At 38.3% G+C, this 19,652-nt stretch overlaps 2 protein-coding genes across 4 annotated transcripts in view; both read left to right on the top strand.

The window, feature by feature from the left end:
- The first annotated feature begins 1,286 nt into the window (after positions 1-1,286).
- LOC133653521 (uncharacterized) lies at positions 1,287-3,302 on the top strand. Its single transcript, XM_062052885.1, has 3 exons — positions 1,287-1,809; positions 2,195-2,524; positions 2,710-3,302. The coding sequence occupies exons 1-3, from the start codon at positions 1,707-1,709 to the stop codon at positions 3,177-3,179; spliced, it is 903 nt and encodes a 300-aa protein (XP_061908869.1). The 5' UTR covers positions 1,287-1,706; the 3' UTR covers positions 3,180-3,302.
- Positions 3,303-6,086: 2,784 nt separating this feature from the next.
- The window catches only part of atf7a (activating transcription factor 7a), a 57,186-nt gene continuing 43,620 nt past the window's right edge, over positions 6,087-19,652 (top strand). For all 3 annotated transcript variants that reach the window (XM_062052884.1, XM_062052882.1, XM_062052881.1), the window contains exon 1: positions 6,087-6,201. In XM_062052884.1, coding sequence (XP_061908868.1) covers positions 6,142-6,201 — 60 coding nt within the window. In that variant the 5' untranslated portion in view covers positions 6,087-6,141. The remainder of the gene's footprint in view (positions 6,202-19,652) is intronic.

Raw genomic sequence — 19,652 nt, 5'->3', positions numbered from 1 at the left:
CCTGGTGGCATTCCCATTTTATCATGTCATCACAGGTGAGCGATTTCAGATTTTAAGTTTTCACAAAAACGTGAAAATACCAGATCTGAAAGTTCACAACACACCGCTTGTAGATCTTCTATTTGTGTTGTTCGTTATATAACAAAACATTAATACATTAACATTTGAATTTGGGCATCGGGAACGATTAAATAATTATGACCATCCTCAAATTCAACAATATGCAAGCACTTGGATAAAACTGTTTATACCTACCTCATACTTACCTCAGAAGCACCCTTATTGTCACATCTCAGATTTACAGGTATAACGCAGTGCAGCAATTTAATTTTAAAAAGCACAGCCACAGAGGAAATGGAGAGGAATCAAACTATTCATCATACTTAGATGTTTACTATCTGATACCTGTTGACACCCAGTTATGGTGATGATTTCAGTGCTTCCAGTTAATTTAGATATTTGTTTATAGATAACGGACAGGCTGTTTGACATATTGAACAGCCGCAATCCCAGAGCCAAAGGGTTCAAAGCCCCCCTTGGTTCAAGGAACTGGACAAGCACCAGGGAATTCTTGTCAAGAGCTAGGGGGTACTTGCTGACTTTGAAGATGGAAGATGGCACACCCCTTTACCGAACAAAGAGGTCTTTTAAAATAGTGACTGTTCTATTAGTGATGCACTGATACCATTTTCCCCCCACACAAGTATAAGTACAACTACTCAACTTTTGAGTAGTCGCCAATACCCAGTACAAATTCTTTATTATAATGAAATTATCAGAATGAGACTGCTGATTTAGAAAATAAGGGTTTATTTTATTCTTCGTTAGATGTATACAAGTAGTCAATTTACAAATCATTAAATTATCTAAGGTAAAACTAACGATTACCAACAGCTCAACTCTACCGGTTTCAGTGCATCCCTAAAGTCCATGACATAAGTTCATGAGATGCTCTGTTCTCTTGTTTATCATCAAGTTTATGTGATTCTCTACTATCTTCTGCATCGAGTTCAGATGCTCTGTCCTCCTGTCTGCATCGAGTTAATAAGATGCTCTGTCCTGTAAGATGTTCTGTCCTGTCTACATCGAGTTCATGAGATGCTCTACTCTTCTGCATCAAGTTCATAAGATGCTCTTTCCTGTCTGCATCGAGTTAATGAGATGCCCTACTCTTCTGCATTGAGTTCATAAAGTGGTACGTATTATTCATATGATACTATCTTGCTCCAATGTGTTTGCTGTCTGCAAATTTGTCTCTGTTCCAATTCTCTTGTGTTCAGTCCCCCCCCCCCCCCCCCCCCCCAGATGCAGGTGTCAAAATGGTATGTATTGCATGGTCTGCATGCTCTGTTGTGAATTGATTCAAGCAGGTTTAGTGTCCTAAAAGTATTTTTAAGGATCCTAAACCTCACACTGATTATACATTTAAGATCAGGGATGCAAACTAGTCAGCTTTAGGTTACGGCCCCCTTTTTTCCCCCAAATGTGGCAATGAAGTGAATTGTGTGAAATGTGGATTTGTGTCTGCCCTGGCAGCTCCCTGAGAAGTGCTGCTCTGGGAGCATTCACTATTTTCACCCTATACCGTTTGTGTTTGCATCCCTGCTTTCTTGTGTCCTGTTTTGGCAGGATCATCATAGTAATACAATATTTGCTTTTGAAGGTTCCTCTCTATCCTGGGCTTCATCATCAATATCGACACGTTGATGTCAATGGTTCCTGTGCTGCTTGAAGGACAGCGATATGTCCTGACCTACAGGTTCAGCCAGGACCACTTGGAGCTTCTCTTTAACTCCATCAGAGCATCCGGTAGGGTTCATAATTCATATTTACCAGCCGCAACACTAAGTGACACGAAGTGTCAGCAAATGCTCGTATTGTTTTCAGTTTGTCGGTCCATATGTTTTTTGTTTTTTTTTGGGAAAAATGTGGTTCTGAAGACATATACAGTATCTGGAAGTGTCACAAACTATTTTTAGTATTTAGTAAAATGTCTGTGTGTTTGTCTATCTGTTTGCAGAATTTGTCACCACTGTGATACAGTCTGAATTGTATGATGATGTCATTCAACTTAATTTATGTGGAAAGATCATTCAGGGGTGGCTAGTTCTAATTTGTCTTTTTTTTTTTAAAGCATAAAGATATATTGAATATATATGTGTAATATACTCGTATATCTTGTGTTTATTTTAAGGTGGCTGGAATAACAACCCTAATGCCAGCCAGTTCAAGTACATCTTCCGAAAGCTGATGGCCCGGTGTGGGGTTGTTAAACCAAGCAGCAAAGGCAATGTGACTGCACAGGATGACACAGAGTCCCTACCAGCTGTAGCAATGTCCTCTGCTGCCCAGTCCTACCACATCGACACATCTACAAACCTGTCAGCTGTAGATATGTCCTCTGCAGAACAAAGAGAAGATCTTCCATCCCCGTTTGCTGACATTCCTGCCCTTGTACATGACCACAGCTACCTTCCCACCCGCTTCGATGGTCTTGTGGACAACGCTCTCGTGTACATTTCAGGTAGAGGTCGACCGATAGTGTATTTTGCCTATAACCGATAGTGCCAATAGTCAAAATCTGGGGGAAAACGATGGCCAATTAATCAGACGATAGTACTAAAAAAGAAATGTCCCCCTAATTTCCCCATGCTTATTAATTATTATTATAAGTTATTATATTATTAATCGGTCTACCTCTAATTTCAGGATTTGTTGTGCGACGGACGGTGAAGAAGCTGTCCTGTGATGTCTGCCGTGCCAGCCTGGTGACGGACGCTGCATCTGCCAGTAAGGACAAGAGCTACCACCTGCTGACTCTAAGAAACAATGGAGGCCTGGTGATTCCGTCTGAAGGCACGGTGAGGGTCGTCAGGGCAGCAGAGTGGGTCATTCGCCAGGCATCAGCAGATTCCAGACGATCACAGCCCATCAAACTGCTAGAGGTCCTCTACATTGTGCGGAAGAGGATAGGTTCAGAGGATGTGTTTTTGCTCGGGGAGCACATCGGCGACACACAGTATGGCATTGACAGTCACCACCATACGCTGGTAACATTAGTTGTGTCCCTGTTTTTCAAGCTAAGGCTGCACCACATTGCAAAAATCAATACTCTGAGCTTACAGAGTGGCAACATGAGACAGAAGCTCACCAAAGCAGTCCTTTTCAAAGGGCATTAGCTCCAACTGTGTGTGCACCGTGTGTCTTATTGGTTTTGTGTTGTACTGTATTGTATTGTGTGCAGCTGGTCCTTGTCTCCAAGACAAAATAAAATAACCTTGAACCTTGAAGCCCCATCTCTCCCCACCTGCCCCTGCTTCCTACATCCCCTCCACACCACACCAAGTTGTTCTTGGGCTTTTTTCGACTACAGGAACTCAGCGCACCGTGCTGTGTAGTGGTAACGCATTTCAAAGGTTCTGGATTTGTTTCCAAATCCAGAACCTAAATACAAAACCAATCACAGACCTTCATGGGTTTCTAGAAAGTTTCAGGTTATGGAAGGTATTGGTTAGGAATGGGACGATATGAAGATTTAATGTCAAAATATTTGTGATAAATGAGACAGAACTGGCCAGGACCTACTGTCTGTGAGATAATTTTATGTTGGTTTGGTTCTTCTGATAAAGGTGTGAATATCTATGCTATTGTCATTAGTTGTGTCCCTGTCATTCAAGCTAAGGCATTGCTAAATTAACAACTCTTAGCTTACAGAGTGGCAACATGAGACAGATTTTTATATATAAAATGTAAATATATTTAAATTTTAAAATGTATTATAAAATAACATAAATATTAACAATATAATAAAATAAATGGAATTGTATTTATTTATTTATATATATATATATATTTTTTTATATATAAAAAATATCTCGGTAAATGTGTAATATAAATACTGTGTGTGTGTGTGTGTGTATAGCTATTGCTTTACCTATCTGCTTAATATTATTTTCATATGAAAGTCCATTATAAGTATGCAGTATCATAACTACATCTCTGACGTTTATAACAAACCAACCCGTTTGAAAATCGGTTGAAAATTGAGCAAGCTATGGTTATTTCAATAGTACATGCACCATAGACATTCATGTTATGAGTGGGCGTGCTGCCCGACGCAAGATGGCCGCCATGTGGCAACGTCGGTCTCCATCGGCCAGCAGCGCGGGTGAGTCATCTAGCCTTTATATATGTCTATGGTCTCACCTGCCAGTCACTGAAATGCTTGGTGTCGGTGAATGCGCTGTGTTCTCCTTGCAAGCTCCATGCAAGCTAAGAGCCTTTTCCTTTAGCAAATGCTCAAGTGCTTGCTCATTTACAGAGTGTTCCTTTTGAAATAAACACACGCCCTGTAAGGGTGGATGTGCTGCCAAATACTGTACTCGCCAATTCTTGGGCATAAGGAAGTAAACATGTCAGTTGATCGTTTCCACACCACTTTCAAAGGCTGGAACTAATGCATTATTATTATTAATTTGGATTATAGTTATACTATGTAATGTGGCACATTTTTTCTCTGCTAATGAAACAATACCTGCAAGATTATGTTGTGTGTTACTTTGACACGTATTATAGTAATTAGTAGGGATGTCCAATAATGGCTTTTTTACCGATATCCGATATTGTCCAACTCTTAATTACCGATACCGATATATACAGTCGTGGAATTAACACATTATGCCTAATTTGGACAACCAGGTATGGTGAAGATAAGGTCCTTTTTTTTAAAAATTAATAAAATAAAATAAGAAATAAATTAAAAACATTTTCTTGAATAAAAAAATAAAGTAAAACAATATAAAAACAGTTACATAGAAACTAGTAATTAATGAAAATGAGTAAAATTAACTATTAAAGGTTAGTACTATTAGTGGACCAGCAGCACGCACAATCATGTGTGCTTAAAGACTGTATCCCTTGCAGACTGTATTGATATATAATGTAGGAACCAGAAATATTAATAACAGAAGGAAACAACCCTTTTGTGTGAATGAGTGTAAATGGGGGAGAGAGGTTTTTTGGGTTGGTGCACTAATTGTAAGTGTATGTTGTGTTTTTTATGTTGATTTAATAAAAATTTGAAAAAAAGATACCGATAATAAAAATACCGATAATTTCCGATATTACATTTTAAAGCATTTATCGGCCGATATTATCGGACATCTCTAGTAATTAGTGTTTTTGAGCAGATTTTAAGTATGCATTATACATATAAATGCCACATCTCTGTAAGATGCGATGAGGTGGCGACTTGTCCAGGGTGTACCCCTCCTTCCGCCCGAATGCAGCTGAGATAGGCTCCAGCACCCCCCGTGATCCCGAAAGGGGCAAGCGGTAGAACATGGATTGATGGATGGATCTCTAGTGAGATATGAAATACCAAAGCCATTCCCGTTTTTTTTGTGATCTGGTTCCTGTGTTGCATAATACAAACACATATCTAATATGCCAACTTGTTGACACATTTTGTACATAGAGTTGATGCAACATTACTCATGCATGTTAACTGCGGTTGCAGCATCACTTTAAAGTTGATGAAATAATGCAAGCAATATGAAAATAGGCTATTTTGGTCGACATCATCTTAAATATTGATTGGCCTTTATTGTAGCTGAAAATATAGGTTGACTTAACATTTACCTATATCCAACACGATGACATACCAGTATGTATTAATAATATATTGTACTGTCGACAGTATGATATAAGCTCTAAAGAGAGTTGTGATCTCATAGACAGTCTGCATGAAGGTTTTTACATGAGGTATTTTTTTATGAGTAATGAATTACTTAATCAATCAAGCATCCTTTAATCTCTTTAGAGCCTTTCAGCTTTTATCCTCCAAAAGCCTTTGCAGTCTTAATTGAACATTGTCTTTTCTAAAGTGCAGTAAATAAAAGGCAGCGTTTTACTCACCATGCAATCCAGTTGACCTAATCTTTGCCTTCTCTTTTTGCCTTTCTTTGCATCTGTTTAGTGAATATTATTAGTGCATTTCAGCCTGTGCGGATGAGATCAAAAGAGGAAAGTTCCTGCAAACGTCACAGTCAGCAGCAGCAGCGTCACAGAGACAAAGGTAGTTTTTTTTTTTTTATTGGACTGAAAAGACAACACAACTTTGAAGGGTACAACAAACCATCCATGCCTAACAATCCGCTACACCTACCTGGTATAATTCACTTATCAGGCTCACTGGCACGGGTAAGTCCACGTCTTTTCAGTCTTTTTTTTTTTTTTTTTTTTTTTTAATTCCAAATCCCGCTCGATCCTATCACACCCGCCCATGCGTGGCCCATGTGACCGTGTTATGACATTGGCTGTAGGGTTTAGCTCAGGGGTCGGCAACCCAAAATGTTGAAAGAGCCATATTGGAGCAAAAATACAAAAACAAATCTGTCTGGAGCCGCAAAAAATGAAAAGCCATATTGTGTCATGAGTTATGAATTGAATTAAGATGACTTAAAGGAAACTAAATGAGCTCAAATATAGCTACAAATGAGGCATAATGATGCAATATATACATATAGCTAGCCTAAATAGCATGTTAGCATCGATTAGCTTGCAGTCATGCAGTGACCAAATATGTCTGATTAGCACTCCACACAAGTCAATAACATCAACAAAACTCACCTTTGTGCACTCACGCACAACGTTAAAAGTTTGGTGGACAAAATGAGACAGAAAAAGAAGTGGCATAAAACACGTCCTAGAAAGTCGGAGAAAGTTATACTTGTAAACAAACTATACGGTGAGTTCAAGGACCGCCAAAATTAGTAGGACAAAACGGCGCTCGGCAAATACTCAAATCAGTGAAGCGTGTTTAGTATAAACAGTGTGCTTTATAACAATTAGGGAGGTTTGCGTCATGTTTGTCCTCCTACAAAAACCATATTAAAACAAAAACTTTTTTTTTTCCCTCATCTTTTTCCATTTTTCATACATTTTTTAAAAAGCTCCAGAGAGCCACTAGGGCGGCGCTAAAGAGCCGCATGCGGCTCTAGAGCCGCGGGTTGCCGACCCCTGGTTTAGCTGATTCATACTGATGCAAATTGACAGGGGGGGGAAAAAAAGGTCATTACTCAAGTGATCCATTGGGGGTCTCTATGGTCTTGTTTAGCTTTTTTTGTGCAGACGTGACAGAAGGATTTTGTCAGGGAAAAAAAGAAAAAGCATCACCTTTTTGTCCCAAGTCAAAAGTGCACTTAATACTTTTATGTAAATTAAACATTCTACTAGGCCTTCTCTGCTGGCCTAACATAATCAGAAATCATGATCATAATTAAAGACAAAAGTATTTTTTTATTTACTTTCCCTAAATATCTAAAATTATTCATATTCTCTTCGTGTCATATTATGCACGTTCCAGTGCTGTTGTTTTTAGTTTTAGTTTGTATCCAATCAGAATTCAGCTATCTTATGATGCCATGCTGTACCAGATCTGCCAGACGCCTTCAGAATCAACAATGCGGATTATGCGGGCGTCCGTGCACTGTAAGTGAACGGACACATACAGTTGATAGACAGTTGCGATAGCCAATCAGACCAGGAGTTGTTGTCAGTAAGGCCTTCTAAATCATAGACATCTTATAAGTAGACACAGCATCGAGCGCTACTGCCTACTGGCGCTGACGTGGCCGCCATCTTGGAGTGGTGATCCGCTCCACTCAGTGCAATTCATTTGGCAGGAGCAATGAACTGTCAGCGCAATTTAATTAATTTGACCTTACTGAATACCACTGATTTTCACACGTTTTTTTGTCATACGTGTAGCTATGATAAAGGACACATGTTTTGGCGTGTTTTATTATTCAAAGTTTGCTTAACAGTAATAGAATATTCTTATATGTTATAAGTGACCAGACGTCCGAGATCAAAACTGGGAATATAATCCGAGAGAAGGGGGAACAAAACGGTCAGCTATATTTAAATTCAAGAAACAATATGATTATGTTATATAAACATGCGTATATCCTACATAAACAATGTATGAATCCATTAGATATCTATATATTTTAGGGACCTATAGACTGTATCTCTGTTGCTGCAGCAGCAGAGAGTTTATTCTGTCTTGACGCTTTGTATTGATATTTTGTATTACATTCTTCCCTTAAATGATAATGTTTAAAGTGATTGTTTTATATGTATTTTTTTATGTATGTCGCTTTCGATAAAAGCGTCTGCCAAATACTTAAACATAAACATATAAAAGCTAGACTAAATTTAGACTTGTATAATACTGTATAGCCACTGTCCATCTGATTGTCTAGTTAGCTAACATATATTACCCCCCCCCCCCCACCACCACACACACACACACACACACACACAAGCTGGACTGTGGTCCTAACTTTGTTTTTCAAGTATGACATTTTTAAATTTAATTAATTTCATTGACAAGCAATTCTATTATGGTCATAGTCTTGTTTGCTATAGCGGCTACGATTTCAGTACTACTGAAGATCTTTGCTCCTTCTCAACTCTGTGGTAATATTATTTTCACAAAATACAACCAATAGTACGTTAATGTTAAATCTTACTTGTAAAAAGTAATCCCCCGATTCCTATTTTCAACAGTCCGCTCATTTGAGCAGGAAAACGCTGAACGGCATCTTTGTTTTCTACCTGTCAACTGTCAGTTTAGGCTGCTCGCCGGCTCCTCATCACCACTTCAAGATGGCGGCCCAATTTCTCGCATCACAGCAGCCAATGCTGCGTCTACTTATAAGATGTCTATGTTCTAGATGGCCTCACATCCTGTCATTGGATACTCAACGGGACCGTTCGCGGATGAATTTGAGAACACATACAGTTGATAGACAGTTGCGATAGCCAATCAGATCACAAGTTGTTGACAGTCGCTGTTCTGTTACAACTAAAAGTTGTAAACTCTTGTTGTTAAAGCAGTGGTTCTTAACCTGGGTTCGATCGAACCCTAGGGGTTCGGTGAGTCGGCCCCAGGGGTTCGGTGGAGCCTCTGCCGCGGAGGTCAAGACACACCCGACTCATCTTGTAAATAAAAACTTCTCCCTATCGGCGTACTATGGATACCCCCAAACAATGTTCCCTCAATTTTCCATCTGATTTGCAGGGGTGTAATTTGTTGTGAGTTTATGCACTGTGTTGGTTTGGTTCTTTGAACAAGGTGATGTTCATGCACGGTTCATTTTGTGCACCAGTAAAAAAAACATAACTTTGTCTTGAATTAAAAAATTTTTTTTTTTTAATTTTTCACCAAAGAAGGTTCGGTGAATGCAAATATGAAACTGGTGGGGTTCGGTACCTCAAACAAGGTTAAGAACCACTTCAAAGTGTGTCATGCTTGTTATTTAATTCACATTGTTACATGTGTATTTGTCGCCATGGTGTGGTCAGGGCAGTTAATATATCTTTGAGAAGTGTGTACTTTGAATCAAACTTTATTGACCGGAAGTTCCATAAGCCAAGCAAATACATTTACGGTATATGTTTAAATTGCTGATGCGTTATAATTTATTTTTAAATGCGCCAGAAAATAACCCGCTTTGTATACTGTTGATATAATTCAATGCCCAGTAGGGTGTAAATGGGTTCCTGAATAGTATATATCCAGCAATGATCATGTGGTGACATCAATTATGGTATTTTGAGAGGTAATCATTGAAGTCGGAGATCACTGAAGGCCTAGGTGGGAAACGCACGGTCCGCCATTGAATTATGGGGTTATTTAACCTTTAAATGTTATATATTTTTTAATGTGCTATATGGTTCTGTTATAAAGTATGCGTTATTTTACAATTTACAAATATATTCCTAAAACTAATGCACGTTTCCAACACTGATGCGTGCGTCAGTCAAAACTCACCGCGAGAATGACACGAGATCTCGCGATAACTCGACGTCGAGGGGAGTGTCAAATTCCAGGAGAGGGGAGAGAGAGAGAGAGAGAGAGATAGAGAGAGAGAGAGACAGAGAGAGAGAGAGAGAGAGAGAGAGCCAAAAAGAGGGGCGCAAGAGTGAGTTTGTAAACACTTTATTAACATTTAATTTCAACCTGACCTTGCCCTTGAAGCTATACTACGCTAAAGTCTGTGGTTTCCGTGCTGTGTTGATGTTTAAAAGTGCACCTCGGCTGGAGTATTCCAACTGTTGTGCCTGCTACAACCTTTCCATATCGAGTCGCTTTGAACCAAGTGTCAGTGTGCTAGCAAACTATCGTCTTTGCCACAACTTTGCTCACTTTGACGCCGCGTTGAGTATCTAAAACACTTCCCATTTCCTCGGGTATGCGCGATTTAGCGTTTGTTCAACGCTGTCTTGGTGTCAGAAAGTGTCAATAACGGTGTTATGAGCCACGCCGAGTGTGCTTTTGGCCTGTTGTTAGCCACAGCAGTTAGCCATTATTTTTTTTTTTTTTGTGGATACAAAAAGTTGATTTCGGGGTTTTTAGCCAATCAGCTTCTGCTAGGAGAGCCAAGTGACAGCTTCGGAAGCTTTGATTGCTTTAGAAGCGCTTGATTGACGTGCCGATATGCCAATGGAGGGAGCGACATGCGGCCTCTGTTACGGTAAAAGGCGGGGCTAAGAGTGCCTAAAATTAATGGGAGGCTAAAAAAAGACAAAACTCAACTAGCAACTTATTAACAGAATTCCATCTTTTAGTGCTCATTTTTTTGGTGTCTGCAAGTTTAAATGTAGAATATATAGCTTGAACACAGATATGTTTGATATTGATACTTCAGATGCTGAACACGCCAATATGTAGTGATTGATTGATTGATTGATTGATTGAGACTTTTATTAGTAGGTTGCACAGTGAAGTACATATTCCGTACAATTGACCACTAAATGGTAACACCCGAATAAGTTTTTCAACTTGTTTAAGTCGGGGTCCACTTAAATTGATTCATGATACAGATATATACTATCATATATACTATCATCATAATACAGTCATCACACAAGATAATCACATTGAATTATTTACATTATTTACAATCAGGAGTGTGGAGGGGGGGGGTGGGGGGGGTGGGGATATGGACATCAAGTAGTGGACATAGAGAGAGAGAGAGAGAGATCAGAAGGCATAAGAAAAAGAATCTGCATTTGATTGTTTACATTTGATTATTAGCAATCCGGGGAGGGTGTTAGTTTAGGGTTGTAGCTGCCTGGAGGTGAACTTTTATAGCGGTTTTGAAGGAGGATAGAGATGCCCTTTCTTTTATACCTGTTGGGAGCGCATTCCACATTGATGTGGCATAGAAAGAGAATTAGTTAAGTAACCATTAGGGCTGTGAATCTTTGGGTGTCCCACGATTCGATTCAATATCGATTCTTGGGGTCACGATTCGATTCGAAATCGATTTTTTTTTCCAATTCAACACGATTCTCGATTCAAAACCGATTTTTTTCCCGATTCAAAAGGATTCTCTATTCATTCAATACATAGGATTTCAGCAGGATCTACCCCAGTCTGCTGACATGCAAGCAGAGTAGTATATTTTTGTAAAAAGCTTTTATAATTGTAAAGGACAATATTTTATCAACTGATTGCAATAATGTAAATTTCTTTTAACTATTAAATGAACCAAAAATATGACTTATTTTATCTTTGTGAAAATATTGGACACAGTGTGTTGTCAAGCTTATGAGATGCGATGCAAGTGTAAGCCACTGTGACACTCGTTCTTTTTAAAAAAATTTTTATGAATGTCTAATGATAATGTCAATGAGGGATTTTTAATCACTGCTATGTTGAAATTGTAACTAATATTGATACTGTTGTTGATAATATTCATTTTTGTTTTACTGCTTTTGGTTTATTCTGTGTCGTGTTTGTGTCTCCTCTCAATTGCTCTGTTTATTGCAGTTCTGAGTGTTGCTGGTTGGAATTGGATTGCATTGTTATGGTATTACTGTGTATTGTTTTGTTGGATTGATTAATTTAAAAAAAAATACAATTTTTTTTTTTTTTTAAATAAATACAAAATCGATTTTTAAAAAATGAGAATCGCACAACGTGAGAATCGCGATTCAAATTCGAATTGATTTTTTCCCACACCCCTAGTAACCATATGCATGTCAACACTTTCATTAAGAATGTAGGTCATATTTTTGGCACAGTTTGACTAACTTAAAAATCATTATTGAAAGCTGCAACTTGATCAATTACATCATAATTGTTGCATGCTGAGACATCACCATATTGTCTCGTATTGTTAGCGGACAGACACTTTACATTTTTTTTTTTTTTACAGATATTTCATAACACTTGCAAAATATTTAATCAATTGGTATTCTTATTCATGCATACCACAATTTAACACCTACTCAGTGGGCTAGTGGTTAGAGTGTCTGCCCTGATATCGGTAGGTTGTGAGTTCAAACCCTGGCCAAGTCATACCAAAGGCTATAAAAATGGGACCCATTACATCCCTGCTTGGCACTCAGCATCAAGGGTTGGAATTAGGGGTTAAATCACCAAAAATGATTCCTGGGTGCGGCCACTGCTGCTGCCCACTGCTTCCCTCACCTCCCAGGGGGTGAACAAGGGGATGGGTCAAATGCAGAGGACAAATTTCACCACACCTAGTGTGTGTGTCAATCAATCAATCAATGTTTATTTATATAGCCCTAAATCACAAGTGTCTCAAAGGGCTGCACAAGCCACAACGACATCCGCGGTACAGAGCCCACATAAGGGCAAGGAAAAACTCACAACCCCAATGGGACGTCGGTGTGAATGACTATGAGAAACCTTAGAGAGGACCGCAGTATCGGCCAGAAGGAATCTGTGTGAAATTCAGCCGATACTGATCGGTGGCCGATCGATCGACACATTCCTAATTTGAATTATTTCCTACTACTGGTCGTGATTTAAAATTTTTGGGGTTTTTGCTCGTTAATCGTCCTGTGTATTGGGACTTATTTCCTGAGTTTGTAAACGATAACAAAAACAACAAAATATTTTTTGATAACCAATAATACCAATCTAATCACTGTGGTATTGACATGATACTATACTTCTTGGTATCATTACTGACAATTTCTGTATCGATCCGCTCACTTTGTTTACTGTCTTAGAAGTGGCTTTGCACTGTGGAAGGACGGTAGGCGCGAGCAAGAATGCTTCATTGCATTGTTTGTTTTCACTGTCAGCTAGAATGTGTCATCAAGAGGCATTATCGGGGACAGCGTGGCATGGTTGCGAGAGAGGCCGTGCCAGTAATCTGAAGGTTCCTGGTTCGATCCCTAGCTTCACGTCTGCTGTGTCCTTGAGCAAGACACTTCTCCCTTGCTCCTGATGGGTCGTGGTTAGGGCCTTGCATGGCAGCTCCTACCATGTGTGTGTGAATGGGTGAATGTGGAAATAATGTCAAAGCGCTTTGAGTACCTTGAAGGTAGAAAAGCGTTATACAAGTATAACCCAACCCAACCCATTATCATGATATAATGATACTATTAAAAACTCAATCGTCGGCCAAATTTATATCAAATATATGGTATATCGTCAATATCGTACAACCCTCCTGACAAGCGAACAAAGTCGTCCTCAACGCAATGTAGTCTAGCAAGCAGTATATCTTCTAAATCACTAATTATAGTATCATTATTGCTGGAGGACCCACAGTAAGAAAAAGCATAGCTAACTGCTAATCTAGAGCTCTTAAATGTAAACAGGGGTGGACAACGATATCAAGTATTATTGATTTATATGGTCAATGCCAATGACTACAATGACTCCATCGCTATTTTTTGATTATCAGAAAATAGTTTTTTGTTGTTTTTGTTAGTGTTTACAAACTCAGGAAAAATAGTCAAAAGTAGTTTTTGTTTTGTTTAGTTATTTTGCACTATTGACTGGGATGGGCGATTATATGATTGTGATCGTTGATTGCAATTCATCTGAGTTTGATCACGGTGATCAGCTGTTAGCATATTTCCTCGATCAAACATGGCGGAAATGTCTGTAAGAAGTTACCGCAGTAGTAAACAGTAGGGAAGCAACAATGATCGTATAATCCTACACGGAACAATCTGCCTTTATTGACCGTGATCCTGTGTGTTTGTTTTTGTACGTTTGCGTGCGTTTGTGTAAAAATGTGTTTGTGTCCGTGACCGCCCATTCCACTGCGCAAAAGTCAGTCTTGTCCCGACGTAGTTAATGTTCAATCAGCATTGTGCCTCTTCCCCTTACACAGCTGGAAGTGAAGCCCATAAAAAATTAAATAAAGAACTATGACCAACATTCGCGTAGAAGTTGAAACAACATTTAGAAGGAGCAGCGGCTTTAGTTTCATTATCTGCTGCAGTTTACCAGTAATCCTCTCCTGAATGCGGGCTTGCAGGCACTCACATGAGTCTTTATTAGTCACCAACTAATTTAATCAGAACATGGCATTTTAATATCTAAATATTTCTTATTTAGACTTATTGTTTATGTATCTGCAAAGATTCAACTGCTCTGATAAAACATGAACTGAAAAACTCTGCAGACGTTTTGTTCCTGAAATAATCATTAAAGTTGTTTTATGTGTTGGTATACATTATTTTACATTTCCTCAAATTCAAACTGCACTTTAGTGTAACATTATTCAATGTATGTTACAATATTTGAGTTGTAAAAAAACCCATAATCTGGGTCACCGCTTGTTGTTTGCCAAAGCACTGATGTATACAAGTAATTAAAGAGTACAAATAATAATTTACCATTTGAAAGTGATGTTTAGTAAATGTTATCTTGAAATAAAAGTCTTATAGTATTCAGTACACTACTGATACTTTTTTTTACTGCAGAATTAAGTTTCTGATGACAAGCAAAAGAACTTAGAGAGGAAAAAAAGTTGTCTTTACTCACACAAAATGAACCAAAAAAGAAGCAAAACCTTGGCTCTAAAACCCAGTTATGGACCGTAGCGTGGGTTACCTGGACTGCTGCACCTCTGGTAAACACAATTATATTTATGAACAAAATGACAGTTGTCAGCTATTAGCATATATTTCCTCGATCAAACATGGTGGAAATGTCTGTTACAAGATACTGCAGTATTAAACAGTAGGGATGCAACGGTACTCAATATAATTCTGCACAGGACAATCCGACTTTAATAAAAAAACATTGTGATATTAATCGAGATCGGATGATATGAAAAAATTAATCGTCATAATTTTTTTCCCATATCGCCTAGCCCTACTATTGACTTTATTATAAATGTTGTGTATAATAAAAGGGAATAAGACTGTTATAACCATAGTGCAAGAAGGAGCGCTACCGCAAGTCCTTTTTACCCACAGCCAGAAGACTTTTTACAATGCACTTATGTGATTACTGTGATCATTTTCTTGTTAGAGTTTTTTGTTTTATTTGATCTCTTATCTATGCATTTATTGCGCAATATGTAGTATTTATTGCAAATTTTCTGTTTGTCATTACGTTTTACTTATTTTACTGTATGTAAAAAAAACCTGCACTGTAATTTTTCCATTGTGGGTTAAATAAAAGATAACCTATCATATCCTATTTTTTGTTGGATTACAGTACATACATTAAATGGAATTATTTAATGGTCCTGAAAATTTCAAGTATGAACATTGGTGTGATCAATACAGCCCCTGTAACTACTTGGTATTGTGTTGATACCCAAATGTGTTGTATTGCCCAAAACTAATGTAAAATGTGAAAACAACGGAAGAATAAATGCTTAATACATTTTAACAGAAGTGTAGATCAAACCATGTCCATGTTGCAACAGAAAATAATCCGATACTAACAATAAATTATCTAGTAGGTTAATAATAGTTTTGAGAAAATAATACAACTGAAAATGACGCAACTTGTTACCGTATTTGTCTACAGCTAAATTAGCAGCGTTTGTCACCCAGTTTTGAAATGGTTCTATCATCATTTACATGCCAAATAATATATCGTTATTGCAAGAGGCTGCATATATATCGTGACATAGATTTTAGGCCTTTTCACCCATCCCTACTGTTATGTTATACGTTATACACCTGCTCAGTGGCCTTGTGGTTAGAGTGTCTGCCCTGAAATCGGTAGGTCGTGAGCTCCAGATGAACAAGGGGATAGGTCAAATGCAGAGGTTAATATCACCACACCTAGAGTGTGTGTGACAATCATTGGTATTTTAACTTTAACTTTATATATGTATATTTTATAGAAAAGTACCTTGTGACCTTTCTTCATTATCCTGCACATAGTGGTAGAATGGCATGTATTTAGCTTTTACACCCCACAAGTTATGCAGTTGTGAGTGTAGGATTTCATTTGTTCCATTGTCCAAATCTCAGGTTCACTTGCTTACATCAATACATGTACACACCCAGTTGCCTCCTAGAGCTTTTAAGTTCGTAACCCACATTAACAGGACCTCCAGATCCCTCTGTTGACCAATAGCCAGATTTAGTTCTCTACCCTCCACCCTTACTAATTTCTTATTGCAGGGGTCTCCCCTACCCTCTGGCAAATCAAGCATCAGATTCCGGCGTCATGGTTTCAGTGTGAGCTATTAATACAGTTTGTTTAGTCAGTTTCCTAGCAAGCTGCATCAAACACTTGTTGGCTGTGGCTTGTTATAGCGGGGGTCTGTTCCCTTACACCTGCTGAGTCGGAGAAACCCAAGTTAAACTGAGGGACCTTGGCTGCAGCTCAATGGGAACAAAAAAACTGGGCAGTTTAAAGGCTTCATTGTCACCTTGGAGTACATTTCTGAAAATAGGCGGATTTGATAGTCAATGTTTGAATGAATATTAAGGATGTGTCTCACACCTTGTTGAACTGCAGTGGAAGCTTACTGTTGTGATCATAAAACCTTTATTAACTTTCAGTCAGACTGTCATCATAAAACCTCTATAAACTTTACATGCAAACTTTTAATGAACAATTCAACATTCTTATGTGAAAAAAAGCTAACTGCTGTAATAATGCTTTGTAAGATTAAAATAAATGAAAATATCCTTTGATGGCTGGTCACAGTGAGAAATTTGTTATGTAAAACTTAGAAAAAACTTCTGTGATAATGCTTTGTAAGATTAGAATAAATAAATGAAAATACCCTTTGACGGCTGGTGACAGTAAGAAATTGGTTTAGTAAAACTTAGAAAAAGAAGTAAAATTTTACTTAGGACTAAGGATTTTCATAGTCCAATCTGATTTGTTAGATTTTGCCCATAGGCGACTGTCAGTTTGTTCTATAGTATTGTTTTTTTAAGTGAGAAATAAACAGATTGTGACTATGTTAGTATATACTGCCTGGTCACTAGGTGTCAGTATAATGTCACATAATCTAAATCCAGCCGCTTTAACGTGATTTTTTTCAAATACTTATATGGACAAAACAGTCTTTTATTAATGTGAAGAAAATAGATCTCAAGTGCAACTTTTTTCACCTCAAAAAAAGGGCTAAACGAGTCGGATAAACAAACACGCTGGAGATTGGAAATAGTTAGTGAGATCTCTGGCGCTGCGCCGACAATACATCAAACTTTACTAAATAGGGGAAGTAAAATTCGTTACCTTTACCTTTATCAGCAGCAGAAAGCTATACCTCTCGACCAGAGGTGTGCGGTGGCACGTAGAGCTTACTGTCTGACTGCAGAGCGTCCGACAAACCTGGGGCCGTACTTATCAAGCTTCTTAGAGTGCCATTTTACACTTAAGTCCTGAGAATTTGCGAAATTTAGTCCTGCTCTCAAACTTAAGAATAAAAGCTTTTTATCAACGTTCTTAAGTCTAAGAATCACTCCTACTCTCCACGATATTTAAGAGACCTTCAGAGGTGTCTTAAGTGGTTAGGAGTTGCCAGCAGGGGATGGCACTGAGGCGAGAGAGACGTGCGCGAACGTTCAGGGAACGGAACAATGTTTTTTTTTTTTTTTGATGACGAGCAGCTGATCAAACGGTATCGTTTAGACAGAGCGGATATTATTTTTGTCACAGATTTAATACTTTTCGATTCCTTGTTGATTTCTGCATGTGTCTGCAGTGGGCTAGTATATATAGAGCCACCCACACCAGTTTCAAATTAGTTGCCTAATTAATGAATTGGAAAGAAAATGTTATGACAGTAGCGTATGTGTGTGGCCGTGAGGTGAGTGACGTCAGTGAGTGTGTGGGCGATAGAAGAGAGGGAGCGGTAGCGTGAGTGCCGGCGGGGACTAGTTTGTTTTGTATTATTTTGTAGTTTATTGTCAAAATATACACTCCCATTGTCCACTTAAATATTTCCAAGATATTTCTTCATTCTTAGACAACGGATTCCCTTCCGTGATTGGTCATTTCCATGGACACAGAAATGACGTCACCTAAAATTCCGTTTACGGCACATAGTAATGTCGTAATTCAGCTCTGATTGTGACACTTAAGATTCAGTCCTACACTTCGCTGAAAGTGTGAGTAAGACGCTTGATAACTAACTTTTAAGTGCAGCTTTCAGCGAAGAATTGATTTACTCTTAAGTCAACTCTTAGCAGACTTCTTAGGAGTAATTCTAAGAAGCTTGATAAGTACGGCCCCTGGTCCCCCATGTAGAAACATCTTACCAACAATATTAGTAAAAAATTCTTGTTGCGGGGCCTCAGCACGAACTTAACTCCCACTATGGTAGGACGGGGGATTTAATGTCTGACGATTCGACTGCCTGATAGTTGAATCAGACTCCTCCGAATCCAATCGTCAAATCTTCGACTATTTTGAAGACAGCTCTAGTATTCACCATTACTGTACAGTAGTTGAAAATCTGAATCTGCTTATTATAAGTGACTTTGGGCTTGTTTAAATAGAGCTGGTGGCTTGTTTCTTTTATGAGATTGGCAACACTGTCTCTGTCCTGTAACAATAAGAAATAGGAAATAATTTTTTATTTTGCACACAGACCTCTTTGAGTGACAGACTGACAAGGTCAGAGTTGACAGCAACTGACATGTATGTCTGATAAGACCCAGTCAGCAAAGTTATTGCTTGCTCGTCAAGTCTGGAGAACAGAACAAATTGAAACACGTTAGGTAGACTTTTCGGCAGCTTCTCTTTATTTTCATGGATTAACGTCTGCTGTGTGGATGTTGTTTTGGGGAAACAAAATTATGCTTTTGAGAAACTGACAGCGCTGAGGTCGGGCCTTTTGAAATTACTCGTAGGTTGAGGTACCATTGTATTGTACTGAACAGCCTGGACTTTTGTCGCTACAATACAGATACTTAGCAGTTGGTTTAATTTACGGTTATATGGTCATATTCACATTTTTCTTCTTCACCATCACTCATACTAAAAGTCAGAAAGTGAGATGAATAACGAAACTCACCTTTAGAGTTAATACTCACAATTGCTGAAGTGTTAGAGGATTTACTGAAGTTCTGTGTGAAGTCATGATGAAAGTTGTTAAAACAAATTTCTGTTTAACTAAGACATAAAGTATGTTTTTGTAAATTTTTGGTTGTTTTCCTAATTGTGTACCATAGCAGAGTTTGTATTGACATCTAGTATCATAAGTACTAGGGATGTGCTGATTGATCGGCCACCGATCCCAAACTAATAATAATCACCTCCATTACGGAAAATAAACTGCATTTCTTGAAATATCAGGTGTTACAGCTACTTGCGCTTGTCATTTTGGTGTTTATGGTGGACTTCCCACAAAACCAATTGTGACAATTCGCATCTT

Source organism: Entelurus aequoreus, linkage group LG07, assembly GCF_033978785.1.
Source record: "Entelurus aequoreus isolate RoL-2023_Sb linkage group LG07, RoL_Eaeq_v1.1, whole genome shotgun sequence".
Classification (NCBI taxonomy): Eukaryota; Metazoa; Chordata; class Actinopteri; order Syngnathiformes; family Syngnathidae; genus Entelurus; species Entelurus aequoreus.
This window is presented reverse-complemented; position numbering and strand designations above follow the sequence as displayed.